The following is a 20,813-nucleotide window of genomic DNA, read 5'->3' on the forward strand; positions in this document are numbered from 1 at the left end:
TTTATTTTTATACTAACAAATGAAACATGCAGGATATGAGAAGAGTTAAAATACTCACCAGCAACACAAGCTTCATGGTTCAAATACGCCAGATCAGGAGCCACAGAATTGGTCCTAATAAACATGTACCCAGCAGCCCAATTCTTGTCATGGACACTGTCCATATTGCTGAGAAGGGGAGTAGTAGAAGGCATGACCTTAAAACTTATACGGTCAGGGCTATTGGTTTTTACAGCGTAGCAGGCTTTCAGATCATCAAGAGAAAATGAAATATTATGCTTTTTGCAGAGATACTCAACAGAGCAGACCACTTTCCATACCATATGCATTAACTGATAAGAAGGGACACCGATTTCTTTAATAACCTCCACCATGAAAGGAGAGAAATGAAGCTTATAACCTGCCTTGAAGGCCCAGTCATGAATACAGAACCAACCAGGACATGCCCAATCAGCCCTGATAGGAGAATCTTCAGGGATCTAAACTTCGGAATTAGCAGGAATGATTCCCTTATCTTTCAGCACCTTTTCAAATTCAGGCTTCAGGCGATTCGAGAGAGACTGGTCATCTTTCAAAGCCTTTGAACTTTGTGGGTTTGAAATGGAAATCACCATGAGAAATTGAAATCATCGCAAGAGGAGAATCATTCGTTTTATCAACCACAGGAGGTTGAACAGCAAGAGATGAAGGAACGTTTTCAGAAGTAGTTTCTTCAGGGTTTTGAGCAGTTGGAGTTCCAGGAGCCATCGCCCTGGTAGATTTCTTTTTTGCGGCTATTATTGAGGGATTATTAAAAATTAAACGAAGACTAAAAACTGGGAATTAAGGAAGTTAAAGAAGAAAATTATTAGAAGAAGGCAAAGCAGATGTTTTAGTGAAGATTAACTTAATGAAGTAAGGGGGTATTTATAGTGGGTGAAACTAGGGTTTCTACCGCAACTGGATCGATAATCATTCAGGAAGTTGCAGTAAATACAACACGCGTCACAAACTGAACAAACTAGTTGTTACAGGAACTGACTAGCTACAATTTAACCGTTGAATAGTTTTCCAGAAACTAAAGTTATCTCCTTATTTTTTTGTCCTGACACATCGAAAATAAGGAGATAAGGGGCAATTGTTGGGCCTGGAAATCCGCAGATACCCCTGATCAGTATCTTGCTTTGAACTAACTGACAGGATGTCAGGATGTCAGGGTATCAGGACACATGAAGATAGGCGCCATGCCATGGAGAGGACAACGGTCAAAATATCATAACGATATCAGACCAGGAGATCATATTATAAGAAGATTACGCGCACAACATTAAATGGGAAGATTCACAATTAAAGCAGTAATTAAGGGCGTAATAATGGATATTATTACGGGTAATTAATACGGAATATTCAGCATTTATGAGGAGATTTACCAGCCGTTCAGCATATGATTATATAAGGAGCATTTGGAAATCATTTGGAAGATATATACAAGACGAATTCTAGAAAACGACATTCTTATACAACTCTTAAGATAATTACGTCCCATTGTGCAAAATACTCAATATAATAGTGAAATCTTCTCCTGGCTTGGTGCCCGTGGTTTTTTCCCATTTAAGGGTTTTCCACGTACAAAATTCTTTGTCTTATTATTGTTCTTTTTATTGTACTTCTACTTTTGCATTTCGCCCTGACGACCTGATTTACAGACTAACCAGAGCTAGTTAACCCTACCTAAATCTACCCTGACCTGATTTTTCCTTGCGCAAAATCCACACAAAACACAACTATAAACTATTCACTGGGACAAAGCGAGTAATACTTTATGATGCTCGTTGGTACTGCTTTTATCATTTTGTACTAAACGGAGCAAAAATCGAGTAAACTAAGGCCTTGTTCTTTCTGGCTTTTTAGAGCTGAACTGAATTGAATGGAGCTGAAATGAAATGAATAAAGTTGAGCTGAACTGAACTAAATTGAACTGAACTGAACTGAATAGAGCTGAACTGAACTAAGCTGATTGGAGATGAACTGAATTGATATAATAATAACAACAATAATAATTATAAAAAATTAATAATAATTATAAAAATTATCATAATAATAATAATAATAATTAATATTATAATAACTAATATAATATTTAATCATAATTGTAATTTAATAATAGTAATAATTTTAATGTATTAATATTAATATTAACAACAACAACAACAACAACAACAACAACAACAACAACAACAACAACAACAACAACAACAACAACAACAACAACAACAACAACAACAACAACAACAACAACAACAACAACAACAACAACAACAATGACTATTAATAATAATAATAATAATAATAATAATAATAATAATAATAATTATACTAATTTGACTTATTAGCTAGACAGCCACCACGAACCATGAATCACCATCAATCCTAATTAGGTGCAAGAACGGAGCACCGATTTGCTAGATTGTTGTTCGAAGCCTAGCTCGTGTATCATCCTTATTCGAGAGATTTGGTAGCCACCACGAACCACCATCAATCCTAATTTAATTAATTAAATAAATAAAAATCAACAAACCCTAATTTCATTTTTAACAAACAAACAAAATTTGATTGATTAATTAAAAATCAACAAATAATATTAATAATTGATAAATAAATAAATTACTTTAGAGATATCCATATTTTAAGTCATTTGAGCGATTAGATTAAGTTTTAGGAACATTTTTGATTTAAGAGTTCATTTGGTCCAATTTTGGGTGAAAAGGGTACAAAATGGAACATTTATGAAAAAGTATATGTGAAATTGCAAAGTTCGTATATGAAAAAAAATTACGTACTAATAATAAAATAATATATAATATTAACAATAGTAATATTATTAAGAATAGTAATATAAAATATTAAAATTAATAGTAATAATGTTATTAATAATATTATTATTAAATAATATTACTCAATATTAATAATAATATTACTAATTATATTATTACCAATATTATTGATTTTAATGATCATAATATTTATTATAATAATAATAATGAGGATGACTAATTAATAATAAATCTATAATAATATTAATAATAATATTAATAAATAAATTAAAAATAATAATATTAATAAATAAATAATATTATGGGTAAATTGATAACTTATACCTTACATAATTCACTTTTTCAAATCTTACACCTAAGATAATTTTCTTTCAAAACTTATACCTTAAATCCTCATTTCTTTCATACTCTATACTAAATCTCTAGAAATGACTATTTTTCCCCTACTAATTACCCATCCCACCCTTTTCCCTACCATATTAGTTTAGCCCCATCACATTAGCCCATTAAGCCGCCAAATGTACCACACAAACTCTATCAGTACTAAAAAAAATTGTAAACCTCTTTTGCCTTCTACTCTAACACAGAGACCACCAAGTATTTGTGATTTCATTATTGATTATTAATTAATTGATTATTAAATTTTTATTTGTATTTTTTTTATAGCTCATACATGGTCTACCTGACTACATTTGGTGATTATTACCACAAACTCATAGCCCCAACACCCACCACTGTCACAACCTGTAGAAATGTAGAAGACAATAGATTTGAGAGAATTTGTGTGTTTTTGTGTGTCATTCACCGTCAAAGAGTTTACAATATATACTCTCATGCTATCTAGAAAATAGGAAACAAATTAACTACTTCCTAAAAATACTAGGCTAAATATGTGCTAGTCAAAGATACATAAGACACAATATTCGGTTTCCTATTTACATGATAACCGAATATTTACGCTAACACCCCCCATCAAGTTGGAGCATGGGGATCCGAAATGCCCAACTTGGCCAATAATTTCAAAAACTGAGGACGCCTAAGAGCTTTTGTAAGAATGTCAGCGAGCTGAGCGGTGGTGTTAATATAGCAAGGTAAAATAGTGCCGCGTAAGATTTCATTGCGAACGAAATGGCAGTCAATCTCGATATATTTTGTTCGCTCATGAAAGACGGGATTATTTGAAATATGCAACGCCGCTTGACTATCGCAATGTAAGGTGACAGCCTTGGAATGCTCAAAACCCAAACTCCGAAGCAAACCTTTTAACCAGAGAATTTCACATGTAGCGGAAGCCATAGCACGGTATTCTGACTCAGCAGAAGATCGAGACATAGTAGCTTGCTTCTTAGTTTTCCAGGAAATTGGCGACCCACCAAGAAAGACAAAATACGCGGTCAATGAACGGCGAGTTATGGGACATCCGCCGTAGTCAACATCACAATAGGCTTCTTACGTCAAAGAATCATTAACCCGTAACATAATACCTTGACCCGGATTTCCTTTTAAATACCGAACCACACGAATCAAAGCATCCCAATGAGCTTGCGAGGGAGACTTCATGAATTGAGATAATATATGAACGGAATAACTTAGCTCGGGACGAGTGAGCGTAAGATAAATCAACTTTCCTACTAGCCGACGATATTTAGATGGATCCGAAAATAAAGGTTGCAAGGAAAGGGCGAACTTGTGATTTTCTTCAATGGGAACAGTAGTGGGTTTAGCACCAAGATGACCCCTCTCAGCTAAAATGTCAAGTGTATATTTTCGGTGGCAAAGAAAAATTCCACTCGAGTTTCGTGCAACTTCCAGGCCCAAAAAATACTTGAGTTTTCCCAAGTCCTTCATACGAAAACAAGAACTCAAATAATCTTTAAATTTAGTGATAGCAACGCTATTGTTTCCGGCGATCACCAAATCATCAACATAAACAAGAATATTTATATCAACATCATCTTTGCGATAAATAAACAATGAATGATCGGAGGGACTGTGAGAAAAACCGTAAGAGCATAGAGCAGTGGCAAGCTTAACATACCAGCACCTCGGAGATTGACGGAGCCCATATAAAGACTTATGGAGACGACATACCTTACCACGATGCCCATGATCAAAACCGGGAGGAAGTCGCATATAAACTTCCTCGGACAGATCCCCGTGAAGAAAAGCATTTTGCACGTCCATCTGGTGCAACTCCCAATTATTTATTGCTGCCAAAGTAAGAAATGTTCGGACCGTGACCATTTTTACTGTAGGAGCGAACGTCTCACCAAAGTCGACACCTTCTTCTTGATGGTTTCCAAAAACAACCAATCTCGCCTTATATCTTTCGATCGATCCATCAGACTTGCGCTTAATTTTATATACCCACATCGATCCTATAGCCTTTTTATCAATAGGCAAATCGACCACGGACCAAGTGCGGTTGGCCTCAAGAGCGTCAATTTCTTCCTCCATAGCTCACTTCCAGTTTGGATTACAAACGGCTTCTTTAAAAGAAGTCAGTTCTGTGTCATTAGAAATAGCTGCAAGGAAATGCTGATGGGCAATCGAAAATTTATCACAATTAACATAATGTGCAATAGGATACGGAGTACCTTTGACGGAAATTGGTGTGGTGAGCTGCTGTGAAAGAACCAAATTCGTGGTAATTATTTCATCAATTTTATCCCAACTCACATAATCTTTGTTGCGAGAATTATCAAATTTGGTACGTCGACCACGGCCCATATTTTCGACATCTGTATATGGAATATTTGCATCGAAATTTGGATCGTCGTTGACGCTGGTTGCTGCACTGTCAGTGATGCTGAGTTCTGTTTCAGAAATATCAGTGTTGGGTTCTATTTCAGTGTTGGGTTCTGTTTCAGTGCTGGTTTCTGTTGCAGCCCCTGATGGCGTCGTGACAGTCGGATCAGCACCAAGCCCCCCCTCGACATCAGCTGCCGATGGCAATACAACCGACTCAACATCACAAAAATCCTCCTCGGAAGTTTCTAAATCAGGGGTAGCTGATAAAGTTGCAAACGGAAATTGGGTCTCAATAAATTTTACATCCCGAGACGAGAAATAATCCCCGGACTCAAGATCATACAAATTCCATCCTTTTTTGCCAAACGGGTACCCAACAAAAACACAACGACGGGTACGGGAATCAAATTTATCACGGGCGTGTAAATTCTTAGCATAGCATAAGCACCCAAAAACCCGAAGCAAGTCCAAGTCTGGTTCTTTGTTAAAAAGGAGTTCAAAAGGAGTCTTATTTTTCAAAATTCGAGTAGGAGTTCGGTTTATCAAATGAGCGGCAGTCAAAATACATTCACCTCAAAAATCAATAGGTAAAAAACTTTGGAATCGTAATGCACATGCGACATTTAAAATATGCCTATGTAGAAGACAATAGATTTGAGAGAATTTGTGTGTTTTTGTGTGTCATTCACCGTCAAAGAGTTTACAATATATACTCTCATGTTATCTAGAAAATAGGAAACAAATTAACTACTTCCTAAAAATACTAGGCTAAATATGTGCTAGTCAAAGATACATAAGACACAATATTCGGTTTCCTATTTACAAGATAACTGAATATTTACGCTAACACAACCCCCATCTATGCCCCATCCATGTCTCTCGCCTTGCAGAAAACCAACCAATACTGAAAGTTATAACACCATCATGCACCTTAGATCTGGTTATTTGAGTGCGGGGAAGGGAGTCTCGGTGTTGGGGAAGGGTTTTTGTTGGATAGGAGATGTTTGTTAGGATTTGGAGGTTTAAGGAAATAGAGGGTGACGACGTGAGGGACTTCGCCGGAGGACATGTGGGGCAGCGATGCTGACAGGAGAGCAGTTGTTCATGCGATGGCAGCCCAACACCAGTGGTGGTGTCGACGGAGGAGGGGAGTAGAGTCACAGAGATGCTAATGTGATTGGGATAAAGCTAATATGGTAGGTAAAAGAGTGGGGGTGGGTAATTAGTAAGGGCAAAATAGTCATTTCTTGAGATATGGTATAGAGTATGAAAGAAATTAGGATTTTAGGTATAAGTTTTGAAAGAAAATTATCTTAGGTGTAAGATTTAAAAAAGTGAATTAAGTAAGGTATAAGTTCTCAATTTTTTATATTAATAAAAACCATTAAGTTTAAGAAGAGTAGAACAGAAATGGACTAAACTTAGTTTAGTTGAACTGAAGTGAATGAAGCTGATCTGGACTAAACTGGATTGAATGGAGCTGATCGGAATTGAATTGAATTGAGCTGAACTAAACTGTATTGAACTGAATAAAGCTGAGCTGAATTAAAAGAAGTTGAAAATAAGTTTGAAAGAACAGGGCCTAAGTCAGTCGAGTGAAAGAAAATCATCAAATGGGGCCATTGAGTGAAAAATTGGATGATAGTTGTGCATGTAGCCTGTTTCCTTGGGCTTGTAAACATGGACTTATGGACTTCTTTGCTTTGGTCATGCTGTTCATCACTCTTCAACTTGTTTTCATTCAAATAATAAATGAAAGAGTTTTTGGATAAATTGTTATTATATATTGTCCTTTTTTTTTATCAACTGTTAATAAAAAAAAAATCTTTAATAACTACCATTTACATATCAGGTTCAGGTAGTAAATCACTACCACATCATAAATAGAGTCATAAAGAGAGGATATCAACCATTCATTTCAAATCTTAAGTAGTATTTTAACTTCTTGTTTTGCCCTTTTCTCTCCGTTATATGTTCTTCTATTAGATTTATCAGCAACTCCATTAATATTTCTTCCATCTTTAATTTTCAAGTTCATCCATTATTTCAATTATAAAAGTGAAGGACTGATAGCTCATAACACCTTTTTCTATGGTGTTTCCCCCTCTTTCTTTCTTCAATCTCAAGTCTCAACCATCTCCATTATAAAAGGTCTAATTTTAATCCTAATCCATCTTCCATTTCCCATCTTCAATCAATTTTTATCAATTCCTCTCTTCTAAATTAAAAATCCAATATTTGTGATAAATCCCTAATTTTGATTTGATGTAGTAATAGTTCTTAAATCCCTAGCTTAATGGAAAGAAAAGGGTTTAGTTTTATTGGATTTGTTCTTCAGATTAATTGTTGAAGAACCCTAGAATTGTATTAAAAATTCCCACAAAATCAATGAATAAAACGCACCTGCAATTCGAACTTATTTGAGGAATGGGATTAAATAGTAAACCTAGTTTGGGACTAAATTTGGAGAATAAGTTTAATTTGGAGGAATTTCTTATTGGCCGAGTTAATTTCAAGTAATTAGGTTTAAGTTCTTAGAACAATTGACCAGTAAACGGTTAGAAGTTAAGTTAGAGGGGAAAACGTGTTGGTAAGTAAAGGGATAACTGATGAGAGTGTAAGGTACGGGTATTATGGTTTTATCAAGCACAATTTAGATGTTCGGGGTTATGTGGTAGTGAATTACTACCCGAACCTAATATGTAGGTAGTAGTTTAAGTTATTTAACAAGAATAATCTAAACTATTGATGATCTTTTTATAATAATCTCAACTTTATTTAATCTCTTAATAAATCGTACTATTAACCTCGTATTCTCATAACACACCCAATGATCGCCTACCCGTTAGTCAGACTACATCTAAATCAATCAACAATCTAAATCACCGCTTAATTATTTGCACTCATAATTCCCCTACAACCCTAGTAGAAGACTACTCACATATAGCTAAACAATTCATAACAATAAAATGAAGATTAATCATGGATTTAAACACAAATAACATTTCTAATCAATCAACAATGAAAATAACAAGATTGAAAAAGATTAAAGAAAGATTGGAGATTATACCAACACAATAGGAAAATAAGAACAATAGATGAATTCTTTGATTAATAATATAAAGGTTTAGTCACCAATTTTTCATAAAAACCCAAAGATTCAACAACTAAAGCTGGATTAAAAACTTGATTAAGGAAAAATTAAGCTAAATTAAGGAATGATTAGAGTAATTAAGAAAGATTATTAAGACTAATTAGATGGTAATTTTCAGATATAGGGTTCGTACGTTCTAATTACAAGCGGACGGTTTATATAGAATTACAAAAAGGGACTCTCGCAATCCCAAGCTTTTCTGCATGAGGAAGTTTTTATACGATGGATAGCACCACCAGTAAATTGGGTAGTCTTGAACGTAGATGGAGCTTCAAAAGGTAACCCGGGATTGGCCGGGGCAGGTGGGATTTTCCGCAATTCAAATGGTCACATTAATGAAGCATTTGCAGAAAAGCTTGGGATTGTGACAGTCACTAGGGCGGAGCTGATGGCTTTGAGACGAGGATTAATGATAGCATTGAAGCGAAAAATAACGCGTCTCATAATACAAACGGACTCAATGGTGGTTGCGAAGTGTTAAGATTATAGAGGGGAGATTGCATAAAGTAATTGTATTGATAATAGTTGTGTTCTTGATATAAGTCGAATGATCGGTATTTATAATACCTTATAAGAAACCCTAAGTACTACTAAAACCCTAGAGACAGCTAGACGTAGCCGTCACTATTAAACCCTAATAGGCCTAATATCATCCTAATACCCTCCCGCAATCGTAAAGGCAGTAAGTAGTACGAACTTTACGATTGGAGAAATACAAAGAAAATATAAAAAGAAAAAATTAAATCTTCAATCTTCATCTTTTTCGATCTTCATCAATCATCTTCGTCTTCGAAAAGTGGTAAGATACGAGTATAAAGACTCGCTAGAAATTTCTTCGAACAAGAACGCTAAGTTTTTCGGACTTGTCAAAAGTATGAGTTAATTTGCAGGAACCCTAATCGAACCTGACAAATATCGATAAAACGGAAAATTATCCGTCAATTTTAAGATCTGGAGAACGTTAATTTTTTCGGACTCCAAATAAATCAAGTACCACCTTAAACGAAGTAAAAGACGATTAATTAAATTTCAAAGGAAAAGAAAGAATTTTTTTTTTCTTTGTTTTTTTTTTTTTTTGGAAAAGCTATTACTGCGTCCATTTTGGGATGACAATTTGTTTTTTTTTTTTAATATCTCGGCAAAAAAAAAGACTAGCAATATGACAAATTTCGATCAACGGAAAACATTCGTTTGAATGTTGAACGGCAAGGAATAGATCAGCACAATCATTGACAACTTCAATGTATTATCAAATTGCCATTACACCATCAGTTCAGTGGACGAATAAATTTCCAATTTTTTTTTTTCAATTTATGAATTATTGAAATCCCGCCCGGTGAGCATATCGTAGATTGTAGCCCACCGGCAAGAAAGCGGAAGCGTATCTAGAGACCTCAGGAAAGAGGCTCTGATACCATGTTAAGATTATAGAGGGGAGATTGCATAAAGTAATTGTATTGATAATAGTTGTGTTCTTGATATAAGTCGAATGATCGGTATTTATAATACCTTATAAGAAACCCTAAGTACTACTAAAACCCTAGAGACAGCTAGACGTAGCCGTCACTATTAAACCCTAATAGGCCTAATATCATCCTAATACGAAGGTTATGGAGGCTCACGAATCATTTCCCACGGCACACTCACACTTAATGCAAATTTGTAAGCCTTTTATCAACGACTCACCCATGCAAGTTCACTTGATTCATATTTATCGAGAGGCAAACAAGTGCGCCGATTGGATGGCGAATCTCGAAGTATCCCAACCACACCAACTCTGCCTCTGCCGAGTGGATCACACCAATATGCCGATGGAGTTGTTCCATTTAATCCAACAAGATATGGGAGGTGTGGCGTGGCCACGATTCGTACCGATGTTTTCGTTCTAGCTTTAGTTCTTTTTGTTTTTGTTTTGTTTCGTTGTTGTTGTTTTGTTCTTCCTTTAACGCTTGCTTGGATGTAATCCGCTTCTCTTGACCAAAAAAAAAGGGGGGACGGGAAACGGGCTTCGTAATTTTTCGGGCTTCTAGGATCGTCCTGACCGGGAAAGGTTTGTCCGAACCGAAAATGCCAATTGTCGGATTCTGTCCCGATCGGGACACTACTCTTCTCCTATTACTCACTATCGTCATGCATATTTATTTGTTTAACGTTTCTATTTTATTGTAAAATTATTTTAATTAAAGAGAAATAAATAATTAAAACGAAAAGAACACATCCAATAACCCTTTTTTCACCCTACCAAAAATGTGACTTTAGATTTGTCGATAATTGAAAATCACACATTCTGATTTGTGTCCGTCACAAACTTGTGACGTGAGACAAAGGAACAAGTGAGAGGGATAACTGAGAACGCAAGTGGGAGAGGGTTGTGAGACGTCACTTGTTTGTGACCGTCACAAGCAAGAGAGGCTGATTGAAAATGTAATTTATCTTATTGTAGACGAACACTATCCGTCTAAAACTGTAGATGAATGGTAACCCTCTCACAAAATGCAAGTGAGAGGGCAAGTGAGGGTATCTATTTCCCACCCACTTACACTATCCACTCTTATTTTGTGAGAGGAACACTATTCGTCTATAGTTTTAGACTGATAATATCTGTCTAAAGTGAGAATTTGTGTTGAAAATGGGGTTGAATAAGCTTGTCCATATTGATTGTTGACTGTTGAGTAGGTGAATGTAGAGTTAATTGATGAACTCGGCCATGTTGCATAACAAGCTTGTCCCCGTCGCATCAGACACGTCCATTGTCTAAGTGTCGATACCATTATCACGTATTTAGAAGTTAGTGCTTGTGATTTTGCTAAGTTTCTGCTTATGCTTTCGATGCCCCGATCCCATCTAATTCGAGCTTGCCTCCTCCTTATCTCCTCTTGGCCTCTTCTTTTAGTCAACTACTTCTATTTACACTAAATTAGGATTAGGATTACTAAAGCCTTCTAAAGATAATGCTGTCAATACCTACTTGTCCACTATTATTCATGTTTCTTGTACTATTATTCATGTTTCTTGTTAAGGTTTATGAGTGAGAAATTAGGTCTTATTCTTTTACACTAATAAAACCAAATTACAATCACTATATGTAGAGAGAATATGAATTGAATAAATTGATAGTTTAAATATTATTGATTACAATGGTTACTTATATATGAGAGACATAATATTGAAAATTACGACTAATATAATATACTCCATCCATTCCACTTTTATGGCTCATTTTTTGTACAAGAGTTTTTCTAACATGTGCCCTATAAGAGCACATGATAAGAAATTAAGTAGGGAAAGATTATTGAGAATATATCCCTAATTATGGAAAATATGAGTTCAAATCAAATTTTCATTTTTGAGAAATCGTTTTTTTTTTTCTAAAAATTTTCATTTTTCATCCGCTTACGTAAAAAGTCTTGTTGAGAAATCGTTTTTTTCTAAAATGATAGGCCAAACACCAACAGTTTTATCAAGAAGTAGCTTATTAAAAAACTCATTTTTAAAAGCAAAAACAATTTTCATGAAGTGAGGTCAAACATGCCCTTAATTACTTCCTCCATCCTACTTTTATTGTCCCATTTTCCTTCAATTATGAGAGTACTTGATATTCTTACTATGGGTCATTTTAATTAAAAGTACTTTTTTTATTCGAATCACTTGTTTACCTTTCATTAAAATATCTCTCACAAAGAATATACTCCCTCCATACCACACCAATGGTAACATTGACCCATTTTTTGTGAGAAGAAAAGTGGGTCCATTTTACCATTGGCGTGGTATGGAGGGAGTAAAAGGTAAATAATTAAGAGAGAAACATTTAACTACTCCCTTTATTCCACTTTTATTGTTCTAGTTTGACTAAATGTCATATTTAAGAAAAATTGGTGATAATATAAATACCCCTTGACCACTAAATATAGAGACAATATTTTTTTTTTTTTTGGCAACCGTAAAGAAAGTTTTTACATAAAGCACATCTGACTCCCTAAGTCAGGTGCAAATACTACATTATTATTACAAAAACATAAACTAGGGATGGGGGTACTTAAAGAACGGGGTTTCTTCAGAGAGCTTATGGAGTAGCACATTGAGGACGTCATTCCTTTTCTTTTCTTCGGTAGTTGAGCTTTAGGAGGGTACCTGCAACAAGACACACTCATGTCACGAGAACTTGGGAATTTACCTGGATAAAAATAAACATTGCATCTTAGAGATTCAACTCTTCGGCTTTGAGTTCTTGATGCTTGTCTTTTAGCATTAAAAGCTTTAGGAATGATCCTCTTGGTAGAAGTGAATACGAAAGGTGGAAGATGATGAGCGGAATCCATTGAATCACATAAGGCATTATTGCTAACAAGCTCACATGAGAGGCTCAGAGTAGTATTTTCAACATTTTCAACAGGCATGTCACAATCAGTGGCCTTGACAATAGCAACCGAGGACACAGATCTTGCATCACTTCTGGTATCGTCTACCACGATATCAGCCCGCGAATATTTTTTCCTACTTCTCCTCCTTTTTCTTTTCTTCTTATAGGGAGTGCCAAACTCTATCTCAGGCTCAATGATATGTCGCTGAAGAATTCACATTCTCATAATAAAAACTTAAGATTTCTGGAAAAAAACTCACTTCTTTACCTTCAAGGAGTTTTTTATATGTACGAGTATCAATATTTAGTACGGAGTGACCTCCTCCCCTTTTGCTAAAATGCAGCAAGGTCTTCTCCGTCCCACGAGTATCGTCAGGCTTTAAGTTCAGATCCAAATTAGGATCAATATTATCAGTAGAATCAATATTAGAACAACCATTAAAATTACAAGAGATCTCACTTGAAGAGGTTGAATCGAATTTAATGCATGATTGTTGATTCAAAACAAGCTTGGTGGTATCAAGCTCCATATCATGTTTCTCAGTAACTAAAGATTGTGTAATACTAGCACCAGAATAGCTAAAGTTACCATCTTGAACGCTAGTAGGTCCAAAACAAGAGTCACTTTTAAAACAGTACCCAGACTCAGACGAGGTATTCCCAACAAGCCCATCATTTTGAACATGTATTTTACTCTTCTTAGTTTCAACATGCGTAGAATGATTATCTATACCCCTCTTACCATTCGAATTAATAGTAAGACAATTCTTAACCATACCCAATTCTCTAAGAATGTCCTTATTCTTAGGTTCAACCAAAAGAGCCTCTTCAAAATCTGATTGAGCATCTACAAACTTATTCAACTTCATAAACGCCAAGCCTCTTGGAAAGAGAGCCTTGATATTATGAGGGAAAGACGATAGGATCATAGAACAAAGGTCCTTTGCTGCCTCATACTCAACAAGCTTTAAAGCACAAGCGGCCAAATTTAAATTCAGGGAGACCGCAAGATCAGACATGGAATTAGTGTCATAACTAGCCTTCATTCCAACAACAAGACCTAGGAGCTTACACACTCCGTCGTAACAAGCTGTAGCTGGTCCAAAACATTTTTCTTTGAAAAGATTATTGCCCCTATCCTTTAAAGCCTTGATTTTAAGAATAGGAGAACCCTCTGATTGCATAAAAGAGTTCATCATGTTCCATCCATCATCCTCCAAAAAACCATCATTTATATGGGCACAAGCAAAGGATTCGAGAAACTTTTCAGAAATCAGATTAGAATCCATCAAGGACGAGCACTAATCCAAAACCTGTAACCCAAGCACAATGTAGAAGGAAACCGAGCGATAACGAAAGCTCCCCAAAATGACAGGTTGCATACGCAGATGCAACAATACCCAAAGACACAACCCCGATCAACAAGTAGAAAGGCTTTATTTAATAACACCCCAACAAAGAGAAATATAAACAACAGCTTAAGAAAAACACGGTTGAAGAAAACAATCTAAAGCAGGTCAAATTTACAAAAGAAAACCACAAACAAGGGAAAAAGGTATCACCAGTAGTGGAAAGAAGCGTAAATCGCAATTGAACAATCGCTTCTTGTTAATCCCTCCACTTGAAGGTAATCGCTCCACTTAATCGGGAAAGAAGCGGTCTTGAAAACGACACCAAAAAAATTCCCCTTTTCAATTGCAATCGCCAGAATGGACCTGAGAAGTTTGGCTCGCCGGCGACGGATAGAATGTCAGTGAGAGGGTGGCCGCCGGCGAGCCCGAAGTACAGACGAATTGATGAAGTTTTATCAAAGGAGGATTTTCTCAATTTAGGGGTTTTCTCTCTCTTCGCTTTTTTTTCCTTCGTCTTCGTCATTTAATTTGTTTACCTTTGGTTTTTGCACAATTATTAAGGAAATGGGCTTCACCAAAAAAAAAAAAAAAATTATTAAGGAAATGGGAGGGAACCACTTGTATTTAATGTTATTTAATGACAAGTGGATCATTATGGACATGAATGATCAAAATACTAATAAAAACATCCCAATATAAAAATGTAAATAAGTGAATGAGACATTTTAAAATAAAAAGGGTGAACAAGTGACCGGAACGGGGGAGTAGTTACTAATTTTAGTTACTACTAAGACAATTAATTTGGAACATACTTCATATACAAAAAGTGGACAATAAAAATGAAATAGAGAGAGTATTATATAGAGTACTTTTACTTTCTTAGTTTTTACCCTTAAATAAATATTATTGCACCATGGCTTTCAAGAGATCGCCAAATAGGAAGAACACGTGCATCATTATTCGTGAAAACCAGAAAATAGTCCAGCAAAAATCGCCAAATAGGAAAAACTGTATATGGAAGAGTTAGGGAACTATTTTTAACTACTCCGTAATCCGTATGTGAAATCGTGAAGTTAAAAAAAGGGTTCACGGTAAAATTCACTGTAACAAAAATCCCTTGACTTTTACGTAAAGGTGACGACATTGAAAAGAATGTTGATGTGTGATCCAAGATATAAACATGTGTTCCCTTGCATCAAAATCTAAGTTTATACACAAACGGCAAAAATGCGACGTTTAATTATTATATTCTCCTTATCTCGATTTTATTGTTCCCATTTCTGTTTTGCGGTGATTTAAGAAAAATGATGAAATATCAATCCTACCCCTTATAAATGAGGGAATGGATACAATATCATTGAGATGTAAATGTTGATAACTAAATTATCTATGGATAATATTGGAGGTTTATAATTTTTAAAAAGGAACTTCACAAAATTAAAAATCGTGGAATGAATATGAATATCTCCTTTTATCCTAAAAAGAATTCTTAAAAATATTCTTAAAAGAATAAAAAAGAGGATAATAATTAATTGATTATACAACAATATTTCACATAAATAAATTATATGAAAAAAGAAATTTATGATATAAAAATATTATATAGAACTCATAAATATAATTTAAAAAAATAAAAACGAAATATATACTCCCTCCTATTCTTAATAACCCTCCCCTTTCATGGAGGGCACGGGAATTAAGGGAGGGGAGTATTATATAGTAAAGTATTATAGTGGGGTAGGAGATTGGAGAGAGGAAAGGTATTTTGTGATTAAAATAAGTATTGTTGTGAGATAAAGTGATTACAATAAGATAAAATATGAGTATTGTGGGGTATTGTTGTGGGGTTGGGTGATTAAATTAAGTATAAAAGTTTGTCAAATAAGGAAATAGGGAGAGTATTGTGAATAGACGAAAAAGGAAATAGGGAGAGTTATTTAGAATAGGAGGGAGTATTAACCAATAAATTAAGTAATTGAGTTGACACGGACAGGACATAAAACTTAAATGGGCCGGATTAGGGTTGAGGTCTTTTAACACGAATCTGACACGAGTAATCTATTTATTTAAAAGTTTCATTATATGACTGAGTTGAATTAATAATTCAACCAAAAAACTTAAAAATAAGTCTTCTCATGAATTAAATTTGGGATAATATGGCTATAAAGCTTTGTTTATTTTAGTTTATTATTGGGTTAAACGGGTTAAGTGGGTTAAAAATAAATTCGTAAAAAATAAATGAGTTAAATAGGTCGGATTGGTTTATTGAAAAATTAATTGGAATAAGGTTAAGACAAATGACCATTTATGTAATTGATCGGGTTAGTGTTGTTGTAGTAGTGACTCTTTTCAAGTTGACACGAACACGACACAACCTAATATATTACCAGTTTTAAATTAAATGTTTCGGAAAAAAAAAATACTTTCTCCATTTTTTAATGATCTCCCCATTTATTAAATATATGTGAAGAATATTTTAATGAAATGGGAAACGGAGGAAGCCGTACTTGGGGGAATATATGGTGGTTAAGTGGTTATACATGTAAATATAGGCAGTTTTGATGGCAAATCAAGGAGGACGTCCTATATAAGTCCAGTAGTGCCACATCACTTCCATCACAGTCACCGAGCGGCAAGCAAATTACTGGATCGAGCAAATTATAGCAAAAACACCATGGCAATGGCGTTCAAGATGGTAAGAAATAAAATTTCAAAACCCTTGATTTAATTAAATCGTGCTTGATATTTAATTGAAAAAAGGGGAATGATAATGTGACAGGCGACGATAGGGATGAGCGTGACAGAGGAGTGCAAGAACTCATTCATGGAGATGAAGTGGAAGAAAGTACACCGCTACATCGTATTTAAGATAGAGGAAAAATCAGGGAGAGTCGCCGTAGACAAGGTGGGCGGCGCCGGCGAGAATTACGATGATCTCGCCGCCGCTCTCCCGGACGATGACTGTCGTTACGCTGTTTTTGATTTCGATTTTGTCACTGTTGATAATTGCCGGAAGAGCAAGATCTTCTTCATCGCTTGGTATTCACGCTGTTTCAGTCATTTGTTTATCTTTTACGAATTATTGAGTATGTTAGAATTTGATGTGGATTGAATATGCAAATATAGGGCACCGACAGCATCAAGGATAAGGGCAAAGATGTTATACGCAACTTCAAAGGACGGAATAAGGAGGGCATTAGACGGAATTCACTATGAAGTTCAAGCAACTGATCCCAGTGAAATGGGATTTGATATCATCCAGGACCGTGCTAAGTGAAGGAAAAATTCTTGTGTTTTCCGGGAGACTATACAACTTACATCTAAACCTTTATAATATTTCATTTGATAGATTACCTTTTAGGTGTAAGGAGAACCGACTTTCCGGAAGACACAACAGTGTTTTTCTAAGTGAAGTTGTTACTGTAGTTTCTAATTCAACCAACTTTTAACTTGGAGTGTATTACCCCTTCAGCAGGCCTCAGGTTATTAAAAGGTTCATGCTAATCATCTACTGTTGTCAATCTTGTACTGTATTCCGTTTTATCATATTTTTCTGATTTTCTCTAATTATTAGTAGGTGTAATAATTGAGGTGCCTACTTTTTACTAATCCCAAATTAAAATAATATGACTAGTGACTAGTGACTAGTGACTAGTGAGTATGAGAATCTTTCTCCATTACGCTTCTCCTTCACATACTAGTACTTGTTTTTGCTTTGGTGACATAGAAGGATAGAATGATGCTCTTTGCAAGTTTTCTTTTTACTCTTTAGGCAAACGGGTTATTGATGCATCATCATTGATTTGGGAGGTGAAAAACACGGATGACTTCCATCTTAAACATGAAACGGTTAAATAGATAGATAAGACAAAAAGTAGAATGGTAAGGAACGACAATAAACTATTCCATCTATGGAGTATTACTTATTTTAAATCTATACTGATGGACCATCCTAAAGGTAGACCTGTACTCGGGCCGGGCTAGGGATGGGCCGGGCTGTCTTGGCCAGGCCCGGGCCAGGCTAGGGGGAGGGGCGGGCTTTGTCGGGCTGAGTTGGGGTATACTTGACCTGGACCAGGCCCGAGGCAGGCTGGACTGACGGGCCTTGCCAATTTACTTTTTGCTTAAATGGGATCGAAACACAAACTTGTCGATGTCCAAGATAGCGACTAGTTATGTGACCATATTATAAAACCCCTCTCCCACCTACTCTCCCATTTGCACCGAGTTCAGTTAATGTCGTGCTCATGCCAAAGCACTAATTCCCCTGCCGTGCCGTACCCGTACTGTTCACCGTGCCAGGTCGGAGCCGTGTCGTGCTCGAGCTGCCTGTTGTGCCAGGCCCGGTTTGCCTGGTCTGGCTACCATGCATTAGTAGCAGTACGCCAAGTACCTGTGGGAGTGTGGGGTCATTTTTGTATTACGGTACCCCCACAAAGATTATCAAGCTGCTTTAATCAATGTCTTCCTCCCCTAATATGCGTGTAAAAGACTAAGGCTCTGTTCTTTTGGACTTAATTTTAGTTAATAAGTTGATTCGATTGATTCATTTCCATTTGATTCGATTCGATTCGATTGATTGATTCAGCTCCATTGATCTTGATCGATTGATTGATTGGATCGATTGATTGATTCAATTGATTCGATTCATATTAGTTTATTTCAACATTACTATTATTATTCTTATTGATATCATTATTATTATTTTTATATTAATGTATTTACTATATTTATTATTATATTATTTTTTATTTCTTATATTACTATTATACTCCCTCCTATTCTAAATAACTCTCCCTATTTCCTTTTTCGTCTATTCACAATACTCTCCCTATTTCCTTATTTGGCAAACTTTTATACTTATTTTAATCACCCCACCCCACAACAATACCCCACAATACTCATACTTTATCTTATTTTAATCACTTTACCCCACAACAATCTTTATTTTAATCACCTTACCCCACAACAATACTTATTTTAATCACACAATATCTTCCCTCTCTCCAATCTCCTACCCCACTCCAATACTTTATCATATAATACGCTCCTCCCTTAATTCTCGTGCCCTCCATGAAAGGGGAGGGTTATGTAGAATAGGAGGGAGTATTTATTAAAAACATAATTCGTATTGTTTATATTATTATATTTATATTTAATATATTTATTATTATTATTATATTTATTATTTTATTAATATATTTTTTATTATTAATATTATTCATAAAATATTTATTATTATTATTATTATTATATTTAATATTATTATATTAATAAGTTATTATATTATATTTATTATTTTATTAATATACTCATTATTATTAATATTATTAATCACATATTTATTATTATTATTATATTTATTATTATTATATTAATAAGTTATTATATTAGACCTATTATTATTATTATATTATTATTATTTATTTTTTAGTTATTATTATTAATAATTTTATTATTTATATTACTATTATTATTATTATTATTATTATTATTATATTTATTATCATATTACTATTTTATTTTTTATATATCTTATTAGATTATTATTATTAGATTATATTAATATATTATTATTATTAATGAATAATATTATAATAATATTTATTATTATTATTATTATTATTATTGCTATTATTTTTATTATAATATTTATTATTATTATTATTATTATTAATATAATATTTTTATTATTATTTCAGTTCAGTTCAGTTCAGTTCAGATCAATTCAGTTCAGTTCAGGTCCATTAAGTTCAGTTCAGTTCAGACAATTTCAGTCCAAAAAAACAGGGCCTAATAGATTCATGTGTCCCTGTATCAAGTTCATAAAATTACATACTAACATAATCTCCGGGCAACGTTCCTAAATCTTAATACTAGATTGTAATCAAAGATGATGAACTTATAATTGCACTTTCATCATTTTGTATGTGGAATGGTAGAAGTACAAAAGGTAGTTTATCCAAGTCTTTTATCTCAAGATTTGAATGGGTCTTGCTTGTCTTATGAATTAAATTGAATCTTGCAAAAAAGTTAGCCTTAATCCAAGACAGTCCACTCTGATTTTCCAAAGCTTGTATGGGGTAGTATTTATATAATTCATCCATCCCATTCATTTATTTATCTTAACTAAAATATTTAAATAAAAAGGGTAAATTAAATAAACGATTGAAAAGGTGGATATGAGTACATGAGTATGTACGCATGTTAGTTTTTTCAACGTTTGGGTGATTGAAGTCTTGCTTGGGTAACCAACGAATCATTTGATTTAAACCGAAACTTTAAGTCTAGATCGGAAAAATGGACCGAACCTAATTATTTGGTTTACTGAGAATGGACCGAATTTTTTAGGTCCGATCCTCGCTCCATATTTTAAGGTTTCG

General features: G+C 34.5%; 1 protein-coding gene across 1 annotated transcript; it reads left to right on the top strand.

Moving 5' to 3' along the window:
• Nucleotides 1-17,003: 17,003 nt before the first annotated feature.
• LOC141621247 (actin-depolymerizing factor 5-like) lies at nt 17,004-17,937 on the top strand. Its single transcript, XM_074437890.1, has 3 exons — nt 17,004-17,125; nt 17,210-17,469; nt 17,557-17,937. The coding sequence occupies exons 1-3, from the start codon at nt 17,105-17,107 to the stop codon at nt 17,705-17,707; spliced, it is 432 nt and encodes a 143-aa protein (XP_074293991.1). The 5' UTR covers nt 17,004-17,104; the 3' UTR covers nt 17,708-17,937.
• Nucleotides 17,938-20,813: the final 2,876 nt, after the last annotated feature.

This window comes from Silene latifolia, chromosome X (assembly GCF_048544455.1).
Source record: "Silene latifolia isolate original U9 population chromosome X, ASM4854445v1, whole genome shotgun sequence".
Lineage (NCBI taxonomy): Eukaryota > Viridiplantae > Streptophyta > Magnoliopsida > Caryophyllales > Caryophyllaceae > Silene > Silene latifolia.

Excerpts from the sequence above, each read along its gene's own strand:
- LOC141621247 (XM_074437890.1), top strand. The coding sequence starts at position 17,105 with ATGGCAATGGCGTTCAAGATG. Across the intron at positions 17,126-17,209 it reads TGGCAATGGCGTTCAAGATG|GCGACGATAGGGATGAGCGT; the intron begins GTAAGAAATAAA and ends ATAATGTGACAG. Across the intron at positions 17,470-17,556 it reads AAGATCTTCTTCATCGCTTG|GGCACCGACAGCATCAAGGA; the intron begins GTATTCACGCTG and ends ATGCAAATATAG.